The sequence below is a fragment of the Lithobates pipiens genome, unplaced genomic scaffold (assembly GCF_037356315.1).
Source record: "Lithobates pipiens isolate NorthernLeopardFrog02 unplaced genomic scaffold, aLitPip1_a1.2 Scaffold_28, whole genome shotgun sequence".
NCBI lineage: Eukaryota > Metazoa > Chordata > Amphibia > Anura > Ranidae > Lithobates > Lithobates pipiens.
In genome coordinates, this window is record NW_027507789.1 from 20,580,570 (window position 1) to 20,599,775 (window position 19,206).

The window sequence follows — 19,206 nt, forward strand, 5'->3', positions numbered from 1 at the left end:
CTGCAGTAAATCTAATAGTGTGTATGGGGTCTCACATACCTCCTCTCTCTCTGCTTCATTTCCCTGCCACTCTATCCATTCTTCAGGATTGAAGAGAAATACCCGCTATGAGGGCTGCTGATAGCAAACACAGGCCCCCCATACATCATACCTGACAGCCCCCCCGAAAATATCAAATTATATTTCTGCTAAGATGCAATGCTTTGCAGCCAAGGCAGAAATTCTACCCCTGTTCAACAATACCTATTCAAGTGACTAGCGGCATGGGGGCAATAACAGTTCCCAGGTAGTATATGTGGAAGTATAAAGAACCAGTGAGTCTACTTTTTGTTATATTATATATATATACATATAACTTTTATTGTAGCTGTAACTGTATCTGCTTACAGCCTATTGTGTACCTGCATACAAAAATAGAAATAAAAACATTTCTAGCCATACTAAACAGATGGAGAACTCCGTGGTGACAGCAGACATCTGTTCCGTACGGTGGTAGAAGCCAACCGGATTGTGGAAGACAAGAAATATTTTTCTCCAGAATTGTTATCTAGAAGTCCAGTAGCTAAAGAAGAGAACATAAAAATAAATATCTGCTATGAAACCATCTGACACCTCACTGGATTGTGTGTAATGTCTCACCAATTGTGGAAGGATCTTCTCCACATGCTCTATATCCACCACCTGCAGGTCTTCTGACTTGGCCTGACGTGCTGCCCGAGCCGCCGCCTCTGTGGTTATGGAAGACACAACATAGACGATTATTCACTATTACACATCCAGGGAACAAATCACATTAAGCCTTTTAAGACCGCCCAACTTATATGTGTCGCAACAAAAGGGTGGGCTTCACCAGCCACACATACACTATATTGCCAAAAGTATTGGGACACCTGTCTTTACACACACATGAACTTTAATGGCATCCCAGTCTTAGTCCGTAGGGTTCAATATTGAGTTGGCCCACCCTTTCCAGCTATAACAGCTTCAACTCTTCTGGGAAGGCCGTCCACAAGGTTTAGGAGTGTGTCTATGGGAATGTTTAACCGTTCTTAAATTAAAGTTCGTTGTGTGTGTAAAGGCAGGCGTCCCAATACTTTTTACAACATAGGGTATGTGTCAGTAGGCAGCCAATGTTTATGTGAGCACACTGTCAAAGACAGCGCTCAGTCCGGATTGCAGATCACTAGTCGGACAGTAGTCACATGATTGCCGATCCTTCCTGCCCCCCCCCCCCCCATGTGTTCAGAATTGTTTAAAAAGGGACACCAGGGCAGGCTGGAAGGGATACAGCAGCAAAACATTAAATTAAGCAAATCAACCTTATGCAGCCTCTCTCCTATTGGCCTGCAAAATCAGTTTGGTTACATGTTGGGGGAAGTAGAGATCCCGTTTTACTTTCTGGCCACTCTAGATGCAAGCGCTGCAGGTCCATAGTGCTGCAAGGACCCCCCCTCCCCCCCATCTCCACATTCACAAAAGGAAGAGTAGCGCCATGTGTTTTGTGAATGGTCGAGAGGGGGCTAAAGTGTGACTTTTACCTATAGGTAAGCCTAGGAGAAGGCTGACCTGGAGGTAGTGGAAATATCGCCTAAACGTGCGCCGTTTAGGAGATATTTCCCTTGTAGTGCGCCGATGATGTCATTGGCGCATGCGCTGTGAAGAAATGGACCTTCGTGCCGTTTCTTCACTCGCAAGTGCCATGACTGACGGCTCTCGCGCACATGCACAGAGCTGGAGTCGGCGGCCCCGGACGGAAGAGGGGCGGGGGGATGGACGCAGCCTGTACAGGGGACAGCGCGGGATTAGTTTGCAGGCAAGTCTCACATAATGGGCTAATAGGCGAAGCATACTAGCCCATTGAGATAAACGAAAGTTGAGGAATATTCCTTTATCCCATTGTTTTTCAAATCTATGTACACAACAAACTCTATGAATGAATCAGTTCTAATATCTCTGTTTTAGTAACCCGACAGCTTTATTATTCTAAATAGGAAACCTTCATTTTGTTTGAAAATATTAAAAGATTCTAACTACCAGCAAGAATAAGTCCTTACATTTCTGCCCACTTACCCACCTGATATTGCTACCAATGACATAATAATACACAATTGTTTTTATTTACACAAAAGAAAAAAAAATAATATATTTTAATTAAAGTTAATCTTACCATGGACAAATATTTTCAGAAATTCGGCCATCACTAATAAGGCATCGGAACCAACTAAAAAAAAAAAAAAAATAATATTTTTTAAACATTCATTGGCTAAATGTCACCTATATTTGTGGGTGGACAAATTTTCCCCGTATTTTCTGTAGTACATTGATTCCTATGAATGACTGTGCCATCTAGTGGCCAAAATGCAGTATGTCTTGACTTTTGATATTTTGTATGTTCAAACCTTTATTTTTCAATAAATTTAGATTGAAAAAAAAAAAGAAAAAAATAATTAAATATAGCCAAAAGCTTTAATGGCTGTACATATCTTGTGGGACAAAGGAGTGTAGGAGTTATACTTTTGCTCGACTTTGACCCACAATCAGCCAACAGCGTTCTAAGGCCCCATTCACACCTGAGCGTTGTGTAGCTTGAAGCCTGAAGCTACAAAATGCTTGAGGGGGGAAAAAAAAAAAATCCATTATTCTCTATGGAGATGGTTCACATCTTCACTCCAAGTCGCCTGAAGCCAAACGCCTGAAGCTCAAAGTTCTGGACCCTTTTTTGTCGCTTGAATTGGGCAGATTTGGGTATTTGTGGAGCAGGAAGTAGATGACAAAATCTAAAAACGTAGCAACAAATGATGAAATAGATGATCATTTTTCCTATTGACTAATAAAAAAAAAGGCCAAAGCTCAAAAACGCTGCATGGAAACGTGCAAGCACACGCGACAAAACGCCTGAAAAAAAACACTCAAAACCGCTACGCTCAGGTGTGAATGGGGCCTTAGGTTCGCTGTTGGCTGACGTCACAGAGCCGTTCCAGACTTCTGGAAGCATCCCGACAATATTTTCGAGATCCAACCAGCTGCTTGATTGACAGCTGGTTCTGGCTCTCAGTGCATGGCTAAAATCTGAAGCCAGCTGCACCCGTCCCCTCTCTGGCCTGGCGCTCCAGTGAACGCTGTAGGGTTAGAGTGGAGAATGGTGACTGACAGTCTCTGCTCAGAGCGGACCGAGAACTGAGGGACTGGTGGTCACATGATCGATCAGTTCTTGAGCCTAGAGTCGGTGAGGGACAGCATGGAGGAATGTGTGGGTTTATTTTTATTTAAAAACTCCAAACTTCTCCTTTAAAGCACAACTCCAGACAAAAAAATAAAAAAAATAGAAATTACAAAGCGCAGCCATTACTGTTCCCCTCTCTTTGGGGTCTTCTGGCATTTTTGCTTGATCGTCAGCTGCATGGATCTGGTCTCCTGTCCACCCCATGTAGTCCTACTTCTCCACCTGGGATTCCAGCTAAGGACGGGTAACATGGGCCAGGAATCATGGGACATATAGCCCAATAACACAGGTGGAAATTATTTGACTGTGATGAACAAGCCGCCTCCTCCTCCAGGCGTACAGGAGAGTGTTTGATGATGTCATCAGCAGTAAAAAAACAATTTTTTACAAAAATATAAATGCAGTGGATTTGTGGTATGAGAAGTCAATAATCTGGGAGTAGGGCTTTTTAGGAGTCCCTGAGATTGTCATCCTCATCCTGAAGCTTCACAAATCTTGCAATAATTCAGTTGTCCCTTCAGCAGTACACAATACTCACTTTTAGCTGTCCCTTGTAGTACTTCTTTCCCGCCACAAGATGTCCCCACCCTCCAGAATGATGGCCAATGCGATTCCACCCACTTCCTCTGAGCAAAGGCTGTCACTGTCACAGACCGGTCCTCCTGGGGTTACAACTTAGTACTTTCCTGCCACAATACTCACCTTCAGCTGTCCCTAGTAGTCCTTCTTTCCCACCACAAGGAGGTCCTCAGTCTTCTGAATAATGACCTGCGTCATTCCATCCACTTCCTCTGAGCAAAGGCTGTCACGGACCCCCTTCCCCTGTGGCGGTGTTTTAGTACATCTTTTCTGCCACACTACTCATCTTCAAGTGTCCCTTGCAGTACAGTTTACCTGCCACAAGAGGTCCCCACTCTTCTAGGTTGAATGACGGCCTGCATGACTCCACCCGCATCTTCTGAGCACAGGCTGTCATAGACCCGCCCCCTGGGCTGGCACCTTAGTAATTGTCTTTCGCCTTAAAGCGGAGTTCCACCCATTTTTTTTTTTTTAGTTTATTAAAAAGTCAGCAGCTACAAAAAGCATAGCTGCTGATTTTTAATAAACCAACACTTACTGCCCCACGGTCCAGCGATGTGGCCATCCGGAGGCTAGCTCCTCTCCCCCTCCTCTCCTTGGCGCCGTCATGGTAACTGTGGGCACCCGGCAGTGACAGCTTGTGGCTTCAGGGCTGGGCGTGCACTGGGCATGCGCGAGTCGCGCTGTGCTCTCCTATTGGCCAGCCGATCTTCTGGGACCCGAGTTGTGTCCCAGAAGATTGCTGGCAGGGAGGGGCGGCCTAGGACGAGAGGAGGAGTCGCCTAGGTGGCTGAAGATAGGAAGCAGGAAGTGGGACAGGAAGTCCCATGAAAAAAGGGTACAGACTCCCCATAAAATGACATGCCAAATGTGGGGAGTCAGGGGGCGAGGCATGCTTAAAGGAGAAGTTGCACTTTTTGGTGGAATTCCGCTTTAAGATGTTCCCACTTTCCTTGGTTGAATGACGGCCAGTGTCATTCCACCCGCTTCATCTGAGTGCAGGCCGTCATGGACCATAAGTACTTGCCGACACAAGATGTCCTCAGTCTCTTGAGTTCAATAATGGCAGCCGACACAATTCCACCCACTTCTTCTTAGCATTGGCTGTGAGCCGGCCCCAGTCACTGCACTGAATGGTGTCAATAGGTAAACGCCACTCAGTCAAGAAGGAAGAAGTGCTGGAGGAGATGAGGAAAAACACTCCCTGCCCGGATCTCTGCCCGGTGTGCTGGACTTAGATCCGGGCAGAAACGGTTAGGCCCAGCACACAGGACAAAGATCCGGGCAGAGAGGGTTTCGTCCTGTGTGCTGCAACTAAACCTCTTTGCCTAGTGTGCTGGACCTGACCCTCTCTGCCCAGCGTGCTGGACCTGACCCTCTCTGCCCAGCGTGCTGGACCTGACCCTCTCTGCCCAGCGTGCTGGACCTGACCCTCTCTGCCCAGCGTGCTGGACCTGACCCTCTCTGCCCAGCGTGCTGGACCTGACCCTCTCTGCCCAGCGTGCTGGACCTGACCCTCTCTGCCCAGCGTGCTGGACCTGACCCTCTCTGCCCAGAGTGCTGGACTCGACCCTCTCTGCCCAGAGTGCTGGACTCGACCCTCTTTGCCCAGAGTGCTGGACTCGACCCTCTTTGCCTAGAGTGCTGGACTCGACCCTCTTTGCCCAGAGTGCTGGACTCGACCCTCTCTGCCCAGATCTCTGCCCAGAGTGCTGGACTCGACCCTCTCTGCCCAGAGTGCTGGACTTGACCCTCTCTACCCAGATTGCTGGACTTGACCCTCTCTACCCAGATTGCTGGACTTGACCCTCTCTACCCAGATTGCTGGACTTGACCCTCTCTGCCTGGATCTTTGTCCTGTGTGCTGGACCTAGACCTCTCTGCCTGGATCTTTGCCCAGCATGCTGGAGTTAACCCTCTCTGCTCAGATCTTTATCCTGTGTGCTGGACTTAACCCTCTCTGCCCAGTGTGCTGGACTTAACCCTCTCTGCCCAGATCTCTGCCCAGTGTGCTGGACTTAACCCTCTCTGCCCTGTGATCTAGACTTAACCCTCTCTGCCCTGTGATCTAGACTTAACCCTCTCTGCCCAGATCTCTGCCCTGCATGCTGGACTTGACCCCACTACGCTATACTCTGGTCTGTACCCTATGTTACCCCTACAGACTCCTCCCTGGGCGGCACAGTGGTGTAGTGGTTAGCACTCTCACCTAGCAGTAAAAAGGGTCGCTGGTTCGAATCCCAACCACGACACTACCTGCCTGGAGTTTGCATGTTCTCCCTGTGCCTGCGTGGGTTTCCTCCGGGTACTCTGGTTTCCTCCCACACTCCAAAGACATGCAGGTAGGTTAATTGGCTTCTGTCCAAAATTGGCCCTAGTATATGAATGGGGACCTTGGATTGTGGGCTCCTTGAGGGTAGGGACCAATGTGAGTGTGCAATGTACAGGGATAGGGGTAGACACTCACTCAGGTTGAACTGGTGTCTTTATTCAACCTTACTAACTATGAAACTGTCCCCAAAAAACGCCCACACGTTGGGTTCCATGTGATCTCTCTAGCCCTCTACACTAACCAATCAGCTTCTAACTTCAGCTTGTTCAATTAAGCTTTGGCAATAAATCCTGGAAGCTGATTGGCTCCCATGCAGAGCTGCACCAGATTTTGCTCTCTCCCCCTCTATCTCTGAATCCTCTGACTTACCTTTGGTCTTGCCCTCCTCCACATACAAATGCAGCAATTTGGAGACGATTTCCTGTAATGAGGATGAATAATGATTGTCAGGATATTTAGGATTTTAAAAACAATTTAAGCAATACTTTGAGCAAAGCCCTTTTGCAAAGGTAGTTTGACCCTTTTGTGACCGAAACGTTCAAAGCTTAAATTACCCAGGCCAAGTTTAGCAGTATGTGTCAGTTAAAGTGTAACTGAAGTCAAAAAAATAAAATAAAAAAATAACCGCCATCTGCATCTATTTCCTTTATGCCAGTGTCTACAAATCCTTCTGCTTTCTCAATAGCTGTCTAGTCACCCATTCAGATGCAAATCGAGTAAGAGATGACAAGCGATAAACCTAAGTAAAAGAACACATCCCGGCATCCCTTTAAACCAGCATGCTCCTTTCTCCTGGCCACTAGATGGCGCAGACTTTAGCTGTGCTGATCAGCTACTAAACCACTTCAAGGCCTGGAAAGGATTCGCCGCCTTCCCAAGCAGGTCATTTTTTGCGATTCGGCACTGCATTGCTTTAACTGACAATTGCGCGGTCGTGCAGTGTTGCACCCAAACAAAATTGATGTCCTTTTTTCCCCCACAAATAGAGCTTTCTTTTGGTGGTATTTGATCACCTCTGCGATTTTTATTTTTTGCGCTAGAAATAAAAAAAGACTGACAATTTAGGGAAAAAAATAATAATAATATTTAGTACTTTTTGCTAAAATAAATATCCCAAAAAATAAATAAATACAAAAACAAATTTCTTCATCAGTTTAGGTCGATATGTATTCTTCTACATATGTTTGGTAAAAAAAAAAAAAAATATATATATATATATATATATATATATATATATATATTTGCAATAAGGGAATATTGATTGGTTTGCGCAAAATGTATAGTGTCTACAAACTATGGGATAGATTTATGACATTTTTATTTTATATATATATATTTTTTTTTTTTTACTAGTAATGGCGGCAATCTGCGATTTTTTTATCGGGACTGCAACATTGCGATGGACACATCGGACACTTTTGTGGGACCAGTGACATCTATACAGCGATCAGAGCTAAAAAAAAATAGCCACTGATTACTGTATAAATATAACTGGCAGGGAAGGGGTTAACACTAGGGGGGTGATCAAGGGAGTTAAGTGTGTTCCCTGACTGTGTTCTAACTGTAGGGGGGGAAATGTGGCTGACTGGAACAAACGATCTGTCTCCTCTCCCCTGACAGAACCAGGATTTGTGTGTTTACACACACACACACACAGATGCCGGTTCTCGCTCTGTCATGAGCGATAGCTGGTGCTGGCGGTCATGCACATTGGCCCCCGGGAACACGCTGCGGGTGGGCGCATGCCTGCTGCAGCATCTTAAAGAGCCGACGTACAGCTACGACGGCTCACCCAGGGGAGCCAACCTGCCGCTGTATAACTGCGGTGGCTGGTCGAAGCAGGTCTGATTGTCTGTGCACCCACTGTCACTGGAACATACACGTCCAAAGGGTGCCTGGGGGTGTGTTCTTTCACTTTTACAATCAGCAGGCCCTTGATGCATCACTCCCCCTGCTGTCTGCTGTGAAGAGCCCCCCCCCCCCCCCCCAAAAAAAAAGAAACGAACAAATGCAAACCCACATCTAATGATTGGTTAGCTGTACAGGATATTACATTTTTGGTTTAAAAAGGCTGCAAGTACCAACACAATACCTGTCTGGAGGTGTTTTGTAGTCGAACTGGAGGTGAAATGGGCAGGGCTGGCAGCACTGCTTGGGATTTCAGTGCAGCAGAAGCAGTGTTAGCAGTTCTGCCAAGTTCTTTTCTACTACACTACAGAACCCCCCCCCCCCCCCCTCTCTATGTGAGGAAGGTGTTGTGCAGTCCTGCAGGGAAGAACTGACAGCATTACTTGGGATTTCAGTGCAGAGCAGATAGTGCTGTCAGCCCTGCCCAGTTATTTCTGGCTAGACTACAGAGCCCCTCCCCCTTTCTTCTCATCACCATCAAGAGGAGGTGTTGTGTAGTCCTGCAGAGAAGATCATAAGCAGTGCTGATATTACTGCTTGGGATTTCAGTGCAGCGAAGGCAATGAGGTCAGCCCTGCTGGGTTCTACCCGGATTAACTACAGAACACCCCCCTCTTCTCATCTACATAAGGAGGAGGTGTTGTGTAGTCCTTCAGGGGGAGAACTTTCAATCAGGGCTGACAGCACTGCATGGGATTTCAGTGCTGGAGAGACTGCATTGTCAGTTCTCCCCTACCACACTACAGAACACCTCCCCTCTTCTCCTGCTGGGGAGAAGGGTCACTCAGTGTGCAGGCTCTCCATATTTCCATGTACAGTAACCCATAGCAACATGGGTGGAGCTGAAGCCATTCATTTCTAATAATTTGCTATGGGTTATATAGCAGACCAGGCCCGTGGTTACCCGCCCCGCCGCCCGTCTCCATGGTAACAGCCGCCACTCGCCTTGCGGAACCCCGTCACCTCCTCTTCACTCTCCATTGCTTCTGAATCCGCACGGGGCGCGAAAACACTACACCCCGCCCTCTCGCCTTCTGATTGGCTAGCTGCCCACTACACACAAAGGCGCATGCGTACCAAGTTCCAACCACAAGAGCGCGAAACTCCATACAGTCTCTGAAGGCGGCCATTTTTCTTGAGGATAAGGACTAGTCAATCGTATTACATTGGCTACACAAAGATGGCGCCTATACAGAGACCAATGAAGACACGATAAGTTTCCAACAGCGGCTTTGCAGTGACAGGTCTTCCTGGTTACAAGTTGTGTGTACATGGAGAGAAGACCGGTAGAGGTGAGTGATCCTACAGAGAGAATTGGAGTTGTTTTTCCTGAGATTATAAAAGTTATGATGTATATAACTGTAGAGTCATGCTGCTTAGTTGGCAATGTTTACTTTCATTTGCAGGAATACTTTGTTGGGGAGTCGGTGTGTAGTTGGGTCAGCCTGGCCTTGTGACATGTTAGGGCAGTTGTGCTGCAATGTGCAACAGTGCACACAGAAAATAAAGTGGAAGTGAAATAAGCTCCATCATTAGTGGGTGCAATAATAACCCCCAGCATTCAGTGTCACAGTCACTGAATATGATAATTAACCCCAAGCATTGGTGTCACTGAGTATGGTAATTACCCCCCAGCATTGGTGTCACAGTCACTGAATATGGTAATTACCCCCCCCCCAGCATGGGTGTCACAGTCACTGAACGATTGGTGTCAGTGATTGCAATAATAACCCTCTGCTTTGGTGTCAGTGATTGCAATAGTAACCTCCAGCATTGGTGTCAGTGATTGCAATAGTAACCTCCAGCATTGGTGTCAGTGATTGCAATAATAATCCCCAGGATTGGTGTCAGTGATTGCAATAGTAACCTCCAGCATTGGTGTCAGTGATTGCAATAATAATCCCCAGGATTGGTGTCAGTGATTGCAATAGTAACCTCCAGCATTGGTGTCAGTGATTGCAATAATAATCCCCAGGATTGGTGTCAGTGATTGCAATAGTAACCTCCAGCATTGGTGTCAGTGATTGCAATAATAATCCCCAGCATTGGTGTCAGTGATTGCAATAGTAACCTCCAGCATTGGTGTCAGTGATTGCAATTGTAACCTCCAGCATTGGTGTCAGTGATTGCAATAATAATCCCCAGGATTGGTGTCAGTGATTGCAATAGTAACCTCCAGCATTGGTGTCAGTGATTGCAATAATAATCCCCAGGATTGGTGTCAGTGATTGCAATAGTAACCTCCAGCATTGGTGTCAGTGATTGCAATAATAATCCCCAGGATTGGTGTCAGTGATTGCAATAGTAACCTCCAGCATTGGTGTCAGTGATTGCAATAGTAACCTCCAGCATTGGTGTCAGTGATTGCAATAGTAACCTCCAGCATTGGTGTCAGTGATTGCAATAGTAACCTCCAGCATTGGTGTCAGTGATTGCAATAGTAACCTCCAGCATTGGTGTCAGTGATTGCAATAGTAACCTCCAGCATTGGTGTCAGTGATTGCAATAGTAACCTCCAGCATTGGTGTCAGTGATTGCAATAGTAACCTCCAGCATTGGTGTCAGTGATTGCAATAGTAACCTCCAGCATTGGTGTCAGTGATTGCAATAGTAACCTCCAGCATTGGTGTCAGTGATTGCAATAGTAACCTCCAGCATTGGTGTCAGTGATTGCAATAGTAACCTCCAGCATTGGTGTCAGTGATTGCAATAGTAACCTCCAGCATTGGTGTCAGTGATTGCAATAGTAAGCTCCAGCATTGGTGTCAGTGATTGCAATAGTAACCTCCAGCATTGGTGTCAGTGATTGCAATAGTAACCTCCAGCATTGGTGTCAGTGATTGCAATAGTAACCTCCAGCATTGGTGTCAGTGATTGCAATAGTAACCTCCAGCATTGGTGTCAGTGATTGCAATAGTAACCTCCAGCATTGGTGTCAGTGATTGCAATAGTAACCTCCAGCATTGGTGTCAGTGATTGCAATAGTAACCTCCAGCATTGGTGTCAGTGATTGCAATAGTAACCTCCAGCATTGGTGTCAGTGATTGCAATAGTAACCTCCAGCATTGGTGTCAGTGATTGCAATAGTAACCTCCAGCATTGGTGTCAGTGATTGCAATAGTAACCTCCAGCATTGGTGTCAGTGATTACTATAATCCCCCCGCATTGGTGTCAGTGATTATGGATTAGCTCAGGCGTGTTCGCAAACAGCACGTGCAGAGCCCGCCAAGAAGTCGGCACTGCGGAGCGCTAATCGCAAGCAGTGAGACATTTCCGATCTCTGCAGTTACGCATTGGGACAATGTCTCACTGCCGGTGATTAAGGATGAGCTCAGGCGTGTTTGCATGGTCCACGTGCAGAGCCCGCCAGGAAGTTGGCCCAGGGCTGCGCTAATCACAGGCAGTGAGACATTGCCCCGATGTGCGGCTGAAGAGATCGGGCAATGTCTCACTGCCTGTGGTTAGCACAGCGCTGCACCAACTTCCTGGCGGACTCTGCACGTGGACCATGCGAACACGCCTGAGCTCATCCCTACCTGTGATTAGCGCTCTGCAGTGCCGACTTCCCAGCGGCTCTGCATGTGCTGTTTGCGAACACGCCTGAGCTCATCCTTATCAGTGATTACTAAAATCCGTCCTGCATTGGTGTCAGTGACCACAATAATTACTCCTAGTGTTGGTGTCAGTGGTAGTGATAATAACCCCCAGAATTAGTGTCAGTAACTTCAGTTAAGCCGCGTACACACGGGCGGACTGTCTGGCCAACTTAGTCCGTCGAAACACATTTCAGCGGACAGTCCGCTAGTGTGTGGGCTTCAGCGGACTTTTTCAGAGTGCAGTCTGGCGTACTAAGTATTTCGGAATTTCCGTAATATTGTCTGTCATACTTTTGGTTTCAGCGGACAATCCGCTCGTGAGTGGGCTAGTTCGACGGACTAAGTATGGCGCATGCTCAGAAAGGATTTACACGGCGAAAGGTTGCATTGCTGTGTATTGGACTTCCTATTTCTAGTCCCGACGTACGTGCTGTACACGTCATCGCTCAAGCTTTCGACGGACTGTTTGTGCATCCGTGTGTGGTCAAGTCCATTCATTCGAAAGTAGGACGGACTGTCCGTCGGATTGTCTGACGGACTAAGTTGGCCATACAGTCCGCCCGTGTGTACGCGGCTTTAGACTCTATTTTCCCTTTAAAGCTCTTTAGATTTCTTGTATGCAAAGCATTTTTGTCAGTTGAGATTTAAGGCCCAACTGAACATTCAGTTTAAATCAGGTAAATGCATTCCAGGTTCACAGCGTTCAATGCTAGGGATGGGCTCCGGCGTGTTCCCACAGCCAACTTGTAGAGCCTGCCAGGAAGTTGGCGCTGCGCTAATAACAGGCAGTAAGACCTTTCCCGATGCGCGGCCGCAGAGATCGGAAAATGTCTCACTCCCTGTGATTAGCACAGCGCAGTGCCGACTTCCTGGCGGGCTCTGCACGTGGGCTGTGTGAACACACCAGAGCCCATCAGAAAATCATATGAAAAATGCAGTTTTCAGAGCGATCGTACGATAATCTGATCAGGACAGTTCATCCGATATTATTTGATCGGACAAGCGCGGAATTTTTTATTTATTTTTTTTGTACGATGCCAGATCGTACGATTTTAATTTAATCAGTACAGCTGTCGTTCGAAAATGCAATACAATTGCATTACAACCATGACATCACTTTTGAATTTTTATTCTGTCGTACGAGAATTTTCTTGGATTTAGTAAACTCATCAGATTCGATCTGAGATTTGAATGCAAAAAAAACAAAAAACGGAGATCATTCGTCCGATAATCTCATCGTGTGTACCGGGCATTACAGTTTGTTCTCTTTAGAAAGCAGCCATAGCTCCAGAAGAAAAACCTGTCCCCTGCCAGCAAGCTGCAGAGAGGATAATCCCCAGGATTGGTGTCAGTGATTGCAATAATAATCCCCAGGATTGGTGTCAGTGATTGCAATAGTAACCTCCAGCATTGGTGTCAGTGATTGCAATAATAATCCCCAGGATTGGTGTCAGTGATTGCAATAGTAACCTCCAGCATTGGTGTCAGTGATTGCAATAATAATCCCCAGGATTGGTGTCAGTGATTGCAATAGTAACCTCCAGCAGTGGTCTCTCTGTAATGGTCTGACAAGCCCCCTGCTGACTCAAAACTGGAGCCCTCCAATGAGCAGGGAGCATGCGTTTTGGTTGATTGGAGCGCTCTAGCTCTGACTCTGGAGAAAATAACATGACTTTGTGTGCATAGAGGGAGTGCAAACACTCTGTGATCACAGGGCAGATTCACACTGTTGCATTCGCTGACGTGCATTGCATTAAAATGTGACTCTGGCCAGCAAAATAAACATTTCCGACTTATATACTTGCTCTTTAACATTGACAAGTCATTACTTTTCGTTTTTCTTTTATTTTTTTGCAGGCTTGACTCCCGCCTGTCGCTGCCCTTAACTGAGTGCCTTGCAGTGAAGCCCCACATAACCCCCCCCCCCCCCCCCAGCAATGGATGAACTGAGGAGGATGTATGTCCGGATTTGCCAGGAGAAGGGCTCAGAGCCTCAGGACGCAGTGCTGCGGGAGCTGCAAGAACACAGGGAGGCCTCTGCACGAGTGCGGCTAGATTTATCCACCCAGATCCTCTCGCTGGAGTCCTGCCAGGTCCTGGGTCTTCTTCTTGAGAATGATGTGACCTTTACCGATGTCATACTTAGTGACTGCATGCTCAGCGAGGAAGGTTGGTGCCAAAAGCAAAACCCCATACAGACATACCCCACTTTTAAGTACACAATGGGGTTTATTTACTAAAGCTGGAAAGTGCAAAATCAGGCTCCCTCCTGCATAGAAACCAATGAGCTTCTAACCCCAGATTGTTCAATTAAGCTTTAGTAATAAAACCTGGAAGCTCATTGGTTTCTATGCAGAAGTGAGCCTGATTATGTACTTTCCAGCTTTAGTAAATAAACTCAGTTGTGTACTTAAATGTGGGGTATGCCTGTACTTATCTTTTAAGGGCAAATGAGACTTTTTTATTCGGTAAATTGGATTAATAAATACCATTTCTGTTTTATTATAGGCTGGCAAAAGATATAGTTAAAAAGTCTAATTTTGAATTTATTCTTTTTAGTAATGTAACTGTATCTGAAAATTGCAGTATTAAAAAAAGAGGTATCCTCCAATCTGTAGGCTGCCACGACATCTACTGCTAAAGACTTATTTGTAGCAGTGATCATATGATCAGGAACTGTTTGTTTGAATCCTAATTCTTTGTAGGAATTAGAGGTGATGGTGACACTCAGGATCAAGAGCCACGCAAAGCTTTTGGCTGGTGACTTTGAAAGGGAGGATGTTTATTAAACAATTTTCAACATTGAGGATTAATATACAAATTGTGTAAATTGTTAATTAGAATTCTACTTTGTCTGGATAGGTGCCAAGCTCATTTTACAAGGCCTCCGATCAAACTCTGTGGTGAAGCACTTAAATATGAAGGTGAGTGGGGAGATTATATATATATATATATATATATATATTTGTAATTGCATTTAAAATACAGATATAAAGTGAATTTCCAGCAGAAATGTTTTTCAATTTCATGTGTAGTTGTCACTCAGCACTTCCTGGTATGGGTGAGCTTGTGATCCACTTCCCCCTCTCCCATGTGACAGCACTAGGTGCCTTCTGATTGAACTAGAGCTGTCACTTGGGGTCATGAATTCCATTAGCCGGCATGAACTGTGACATGTTGGTTTGGGGATAATGCAGGGCTTTCTTTCCTGGGTCCTAGGGGTTAAATGGAGCAGATTGAGAGTGTAGAAAGGTAAGTAGGTGCTTGTTTATAAGGGGAGCTCAGTAAGCCTTTTACTTTGCCCTGTATGGACAAAGCAAAGGTTCACTTTTATTGGTGGCCAAGTGCTGATTAAGATGAAGCCACTTCTCTGTAAGCAACAGCAGCTTAGCCCTGGAAGGAAGTATCCCTTCTATATATCAATTCTTTGGGCATCTGAAAGGATAGGGGCGCGACACCAGCCTGTATAGACCTGTTTGCCTTCATTTTGTAAAGAGCTGCGCATACTGTTGGTGCTATATAAATCCTGTATAATAATAATAATGTAATAATATTAATGTAATAATATGTTTTTTGAGCTGAGAGTTTCAAAGAGTACCTGTGTATGCGTTTGCAGGGTAACAATCTACGCGGTGATAGTGCGGAGGCCCTTGGAAAGCTCTTGAGACAAAATTCTTCAATCACCAGGTATGTAGATATGGTACCATAGATCACTTGGGGGTTTTAAAAGCTGAGTCTAGCAATTTTTTTTATTTTTTTGTTTTTGTTTAGAATTGAGTGGATGAGAGTTCCAAGTTCCGCCATGTTTTTTTATTTCTTTCTGTCCTTACATTCAAAACCCCTAAAATCAGAGGGGGAGCATAGTAATTCATCATGATGGATCGACTGATGGTCCTTGGGCTTCAGAAATAATGTGTGCATCAGGACAGTGCTGAGATCATGGCTGTGGAAGACCTTGACGTAACTAATGAGTTATCATCACCAGTCGTGGGGACATCCATCATTATTATTATTATTATTAATTTATTTTTCTGCTAGTAATAGCGGCGATCTGCAAATTTATTTATTTTTGTGGGATTGTGGCGGACAGATCGGACACTTTTGAGGGACCAGTGACATTTATAGTGTGCTATAAAAATGCACTGATTACTGTGTAAATATCACTGGCAGGGAAGGGGTTAACATCAGAGGCGATCAAGGGGTTAAATGTGTTCCCTGGGAGGTGTTTCTAACATTTTACAGGCTGAAAGTGACTGGAGGAGGAGAGAGATCACTGTTCCTAATCACTAGGAACAACAGATCTCTCTCTCTCTCTCTCCTCCCCTGTCAGAATGAGGATCTGTCTGTTTACATTGACAGATCCCCATTCTGGCTCTATTTCCCACAATCGCGGGTGGCCGGTGGACATTGTGGCCGCCGGCCACGCGCATTGGGTTCCCCGCCATGCAGCGGGCGTGCGCGTTCCTGTTATGGCTCTTAAAGGGGCCGACGTACAGCTACAGCGATTCGCGGGAAGGCGCCCACCTGCCACAGTATAAAGACGGTGGGCTGGTTGGCAAGTGGTTAAAAACGGTACAGTTGTGTGGGGCTCCGCCCTCACACAGCTGCGTCATTCATTCCCAGTAATCTGTGAATAAATTGACCAAAAGTACCCTCTGCCATCAGAGCAACAGCTTGTAGTTCTCAATGTAAGCTCTAACAAGCAGGGCCCTCTGATTCCTCCTTTATTGAATTGTGTTGTAACTGTACTTTGTGCCCTTAACGTAAAAAGCACTGCGCGAACTGTTGGCGCCATATAAATGCTGTATAAATAAGTGTGGGGGCGCTGGTGAGCATTCTCATAGTTCATTGATCTTCCTGCTCTGCCTGTACAGGAGGTATGGGCAGACAGCTATACTGAGAGTCTGCAGGAGCCTGACATTGCACCCGTGATCTACTGATCGCAGGTTCAATACTTTCCTGTGGGAAAAAAAATTATAAAATGCATATTATTTATTTTATTTTATTTTTCTGCAGAAATATGTCCATTTTGTTAATTTATTTATTTTATTTTTTCTCCCAAAAGGTTAACTTGACCTTTTAACTGTCATATTGCATCTATGGCCAGCTAAGCAACTATTTGATGCCCTTACTGAATGATACTGTTTTTCCCATAAGATGTTAACGTACAGAAAAGCTGATGGATTTTGTTGGGTTTCTCTTAGCCTGATTCTGGAGTGGAACAACCTGGGGATGTGGGAAGAAGGATTCTCCATGTTCTGTGATGGACTCGGCTCTAACCAGACTCTGCAGAATCTGGATCTTCGCAATAATCAGATCAATCACAAAGGAGGAGAAGAACTGTCGGCGACCTTGAAACGCAACTTCACCCTCCAAGAATTAGGTAATAATCTGGAGGAAGTCACACTGGACCTCGTTGGCTAAAGGTGTCTGAAGCAAAAGCAGTCTTTACAGTCTGTAGCAATCAGACTCCTTCTTCTTTCCAGTATGGTGTGGAAGAATAAAAGTAGGATGAGCTTGGACGTTCTGGAAACCTATGTCTATCTAAACCTTAAAATTGCACTTTTTTTTTTTTTTTTACTCCAATCAGCTGCAGGACGGACATTGACTTACTATGGGCATGTGTCCATATAAGGTCGTCCCGCTCCTTTGTTTATATGTAATGGGGAGCTGGGAGCGACTCGACCTGCAGCTAACTGGAGTCAAGCAAAGTGTGATATGAAAGGTCAGTGGATGCCCAGGCTCATCTTTAGCTGCTGTGAGCATCAGGAACTTTCCTGTCATAAATACTTTTTAGACACGAGCCAGTCCTGGAACATCTGAAGGTCAGATATCACACAGCTGTTTTCATTCAGGTGTTCGGTGGACCAAAGTGTCCAACTGCAACCCTTGGGGAAAAGCAGATAACATGTGCAATCTAAAGCCGGCCGAGATTGGAACCATGTATGGGCAGGCTGAATGTAGCCAGGTTGACCAATCGATCAACTTGGGTACACCTAGCCTGTCAGATTTTACATGCGATTATTGCTAGCGGCTGCTATAGCCACTAGCAATAATCACTGTGTTCTCCCGACGGGGAAGCCTGCTGCTGACTTTTAAAATCAGGACACTTACCTGTCCAGGGCGCCCGCAAAGTCGATCTCTCCCTCGGCTCTCGGGTGCTGCCGCCGCCATCTTCGGTAAGGGAATCAGGAAGTGAGGCTTGTGCAACCACATTATTTTAGTTTATTTATTTTTACTTCCCCCTCCCTAAAAGATATCAGTTTGCTTTTCAACTGAGTTGTACAGTTTATAGGTTACATTAAGACCCCTTTCACACCAGGGCGTTTTGCAGGCGCTATAGCGTTAGAAATAGCGCCTGCAATCCGCCCTAAAGAAGCTGCACCATTGACTGTAGTGTGAAAGCCGAGGGCTTTCACACTACAGCGGTGCGCTGGCAGGACGTCAGAAAACAGTCCTGCCAGCAGCTTCTTTGGAGCGGTGAAGGAGCGGTGTGTTTACCGCTCCTCCACCGTTGCTCCCTATTGAAATCAATGGGGCAGCGCTGTAATGCCGCCGGCAAAACGCTGCTATTGCGGCGTATTGCCGGCGGTTTTAACCCTTTCGCGGCCGCTAGCGGGGGGTAAAAGCGCCCCGCTAGCGGCCGAAATGCGCCACAAATCCGGTGGTAAAACGGCGCTAAAAATAGCGGCGTTTTCCCGCCGGCACTATCAGCGGTGTGGTGTGAAAGGGGTCTTAAGGTGTAAAAAGTTCTGAAATTATTTCTTTGTCTCTGTGTTTTTTTGTTTTTGTTTTTTTACATTTCTTCAGTTGCTTCCTGGTTTCTGACCTGGGCCAAAATGATGTCCTAAATCTGAGTCTTCGGTAGACCTGTGCACTGACAAAAAAATTCGGATTTTCAAATTTTAGATTTTCCGAATTTCAAATTTACCAATTTTGGAATTTGGAAATTAGTAAATTTAAAAGAAAATCAGTAAAATTTGAAATAATAACCTATTAGATTATAGATATTGGAATTTACTTTCAAATTTGACTGTTAGTGAAAGTAACTAATACAAATTTATCTGAAGTTAGGAATTATCCAAAATAACGACTTTCGCATCTAAACAAATGGAATAGAAAAGGGTGTTTTTTTTATTATTGTTATTATTATTATTATTATTATTGTTATTTATCATTATTATATTATTACCTTCCATTTGTTTAGATACGGCATTCGTTATTTCAGATAATCCGTAACATCGTATAAATTCGTACTTGTCGTTATGTTCACTAACTAAATTTGAAAGGAAATTCCAATACCTATAATTTATTATTTCAGATTTTCAGGTTTTCGAATTTTCAGATTTTCATTCTTATTTTTGGATTTCCAAATTTTAGTATTTTTGAATTTATGAAATTTTGAAATTTCCAATTTCCGAAATTTAGCAATTTCCGAATTCTAAATTTGGAACATTTCGGAAATTGGAATTCGGAATTTCCGAAATTTTGCAATTTCCGAAATTTGGAAAGTCAAAATACGAAAATTCAAATTTCAGAATTAACAAATTTGTTAAAAAAAAGAAATC

General features: G+C 45.1%; 2 protein-coding genes across 2 annotated transcripts in view; one reads left to right on the forward strand and one right to left on the reverse strand.

Moving 5' to 3' along the window:
• Nucleotides 1-324: 324 nt before the first annotated feature.
• On the reverse strand, nucleotides 325-9,083 carry CENPX (centromere protein X). The gene is made up of 5 exons (XM_077458864.1): nucleotides 8,988-9,083; nucleotides 6,504-6,555; nucleotides 2,168-2,221; nucleotides 640-728; nucleotides 325-562 (listed from the first exon to the last, which is right to left on the reverse strand). The coding sequence occupies exons 1-5, from the start codon at nucleotides 9,021-9,023 to the stop codon at nucleotides 548-550; spliced, it is 246 nt and encodes an 81-aa protein (XP_077314990.1). The 5' UTR covers nucleotides 9,024-9,083; the 3' UTR covers nucleotides 325-547.
• Nucleotides 9,084-9,213: 130 nt separating this feature from the next.
• Nucleotides 9,214-19,206, forward strand: part of LRRC45 (leucine rich repeat containing 45) — a 35,523-nt gene continuing 25,530 nt past the window's right edge. The window contains exons 1-5 of the mRNA XM_077458862.1: nucleotides 9,214-9,334; nucleotides 13,496-13,807; nucleotides 14,501-14,562; nucleotides 15,255-15,325; nucleotides 16,843-17,021. Coding sequence (XP_077314988.1) covers nucleotides 13,576-13,807; nucleotides 14,501-14,562; nucleotides 15,255-15,325; nucleotides 16,843-17,021 — 544 coding nt within the window. The 5' untranslated portion in view covers nucleotides 9,214-9,334; nucleotides 13,496-13,575. The remainder of the gene's footprint in view (nucleotides 9,335-13,495; nucleotides 13,808-14,500; nucleotides 14,563-15,254; nucleotides 15,326-16,842; nucleotides 17,022-19,206) is intronic.

Coding starts and splice junctions, on each gene's coding strand:
- CENPX (XM_077458864.1), bottom strand. CDS start 9,023: ATGGAGAGTGAAGAGGAGGTGACGGGGTTCCGCAAG. Junction 2,222..6,503: donor GGAGGAGGGCAAGACCAAAG/GTAAGTCAGAGG, acceptor TTTTTTTTTTAG/TTGGTTCCGATGCCTTATTA. Junction 729..2,167: donor TCTGAAAATATTTGTCCATG/GTAAGATTAACT, acceptor CCATAACCACAG/AGGCGGCGGCTCGGGCAGCA.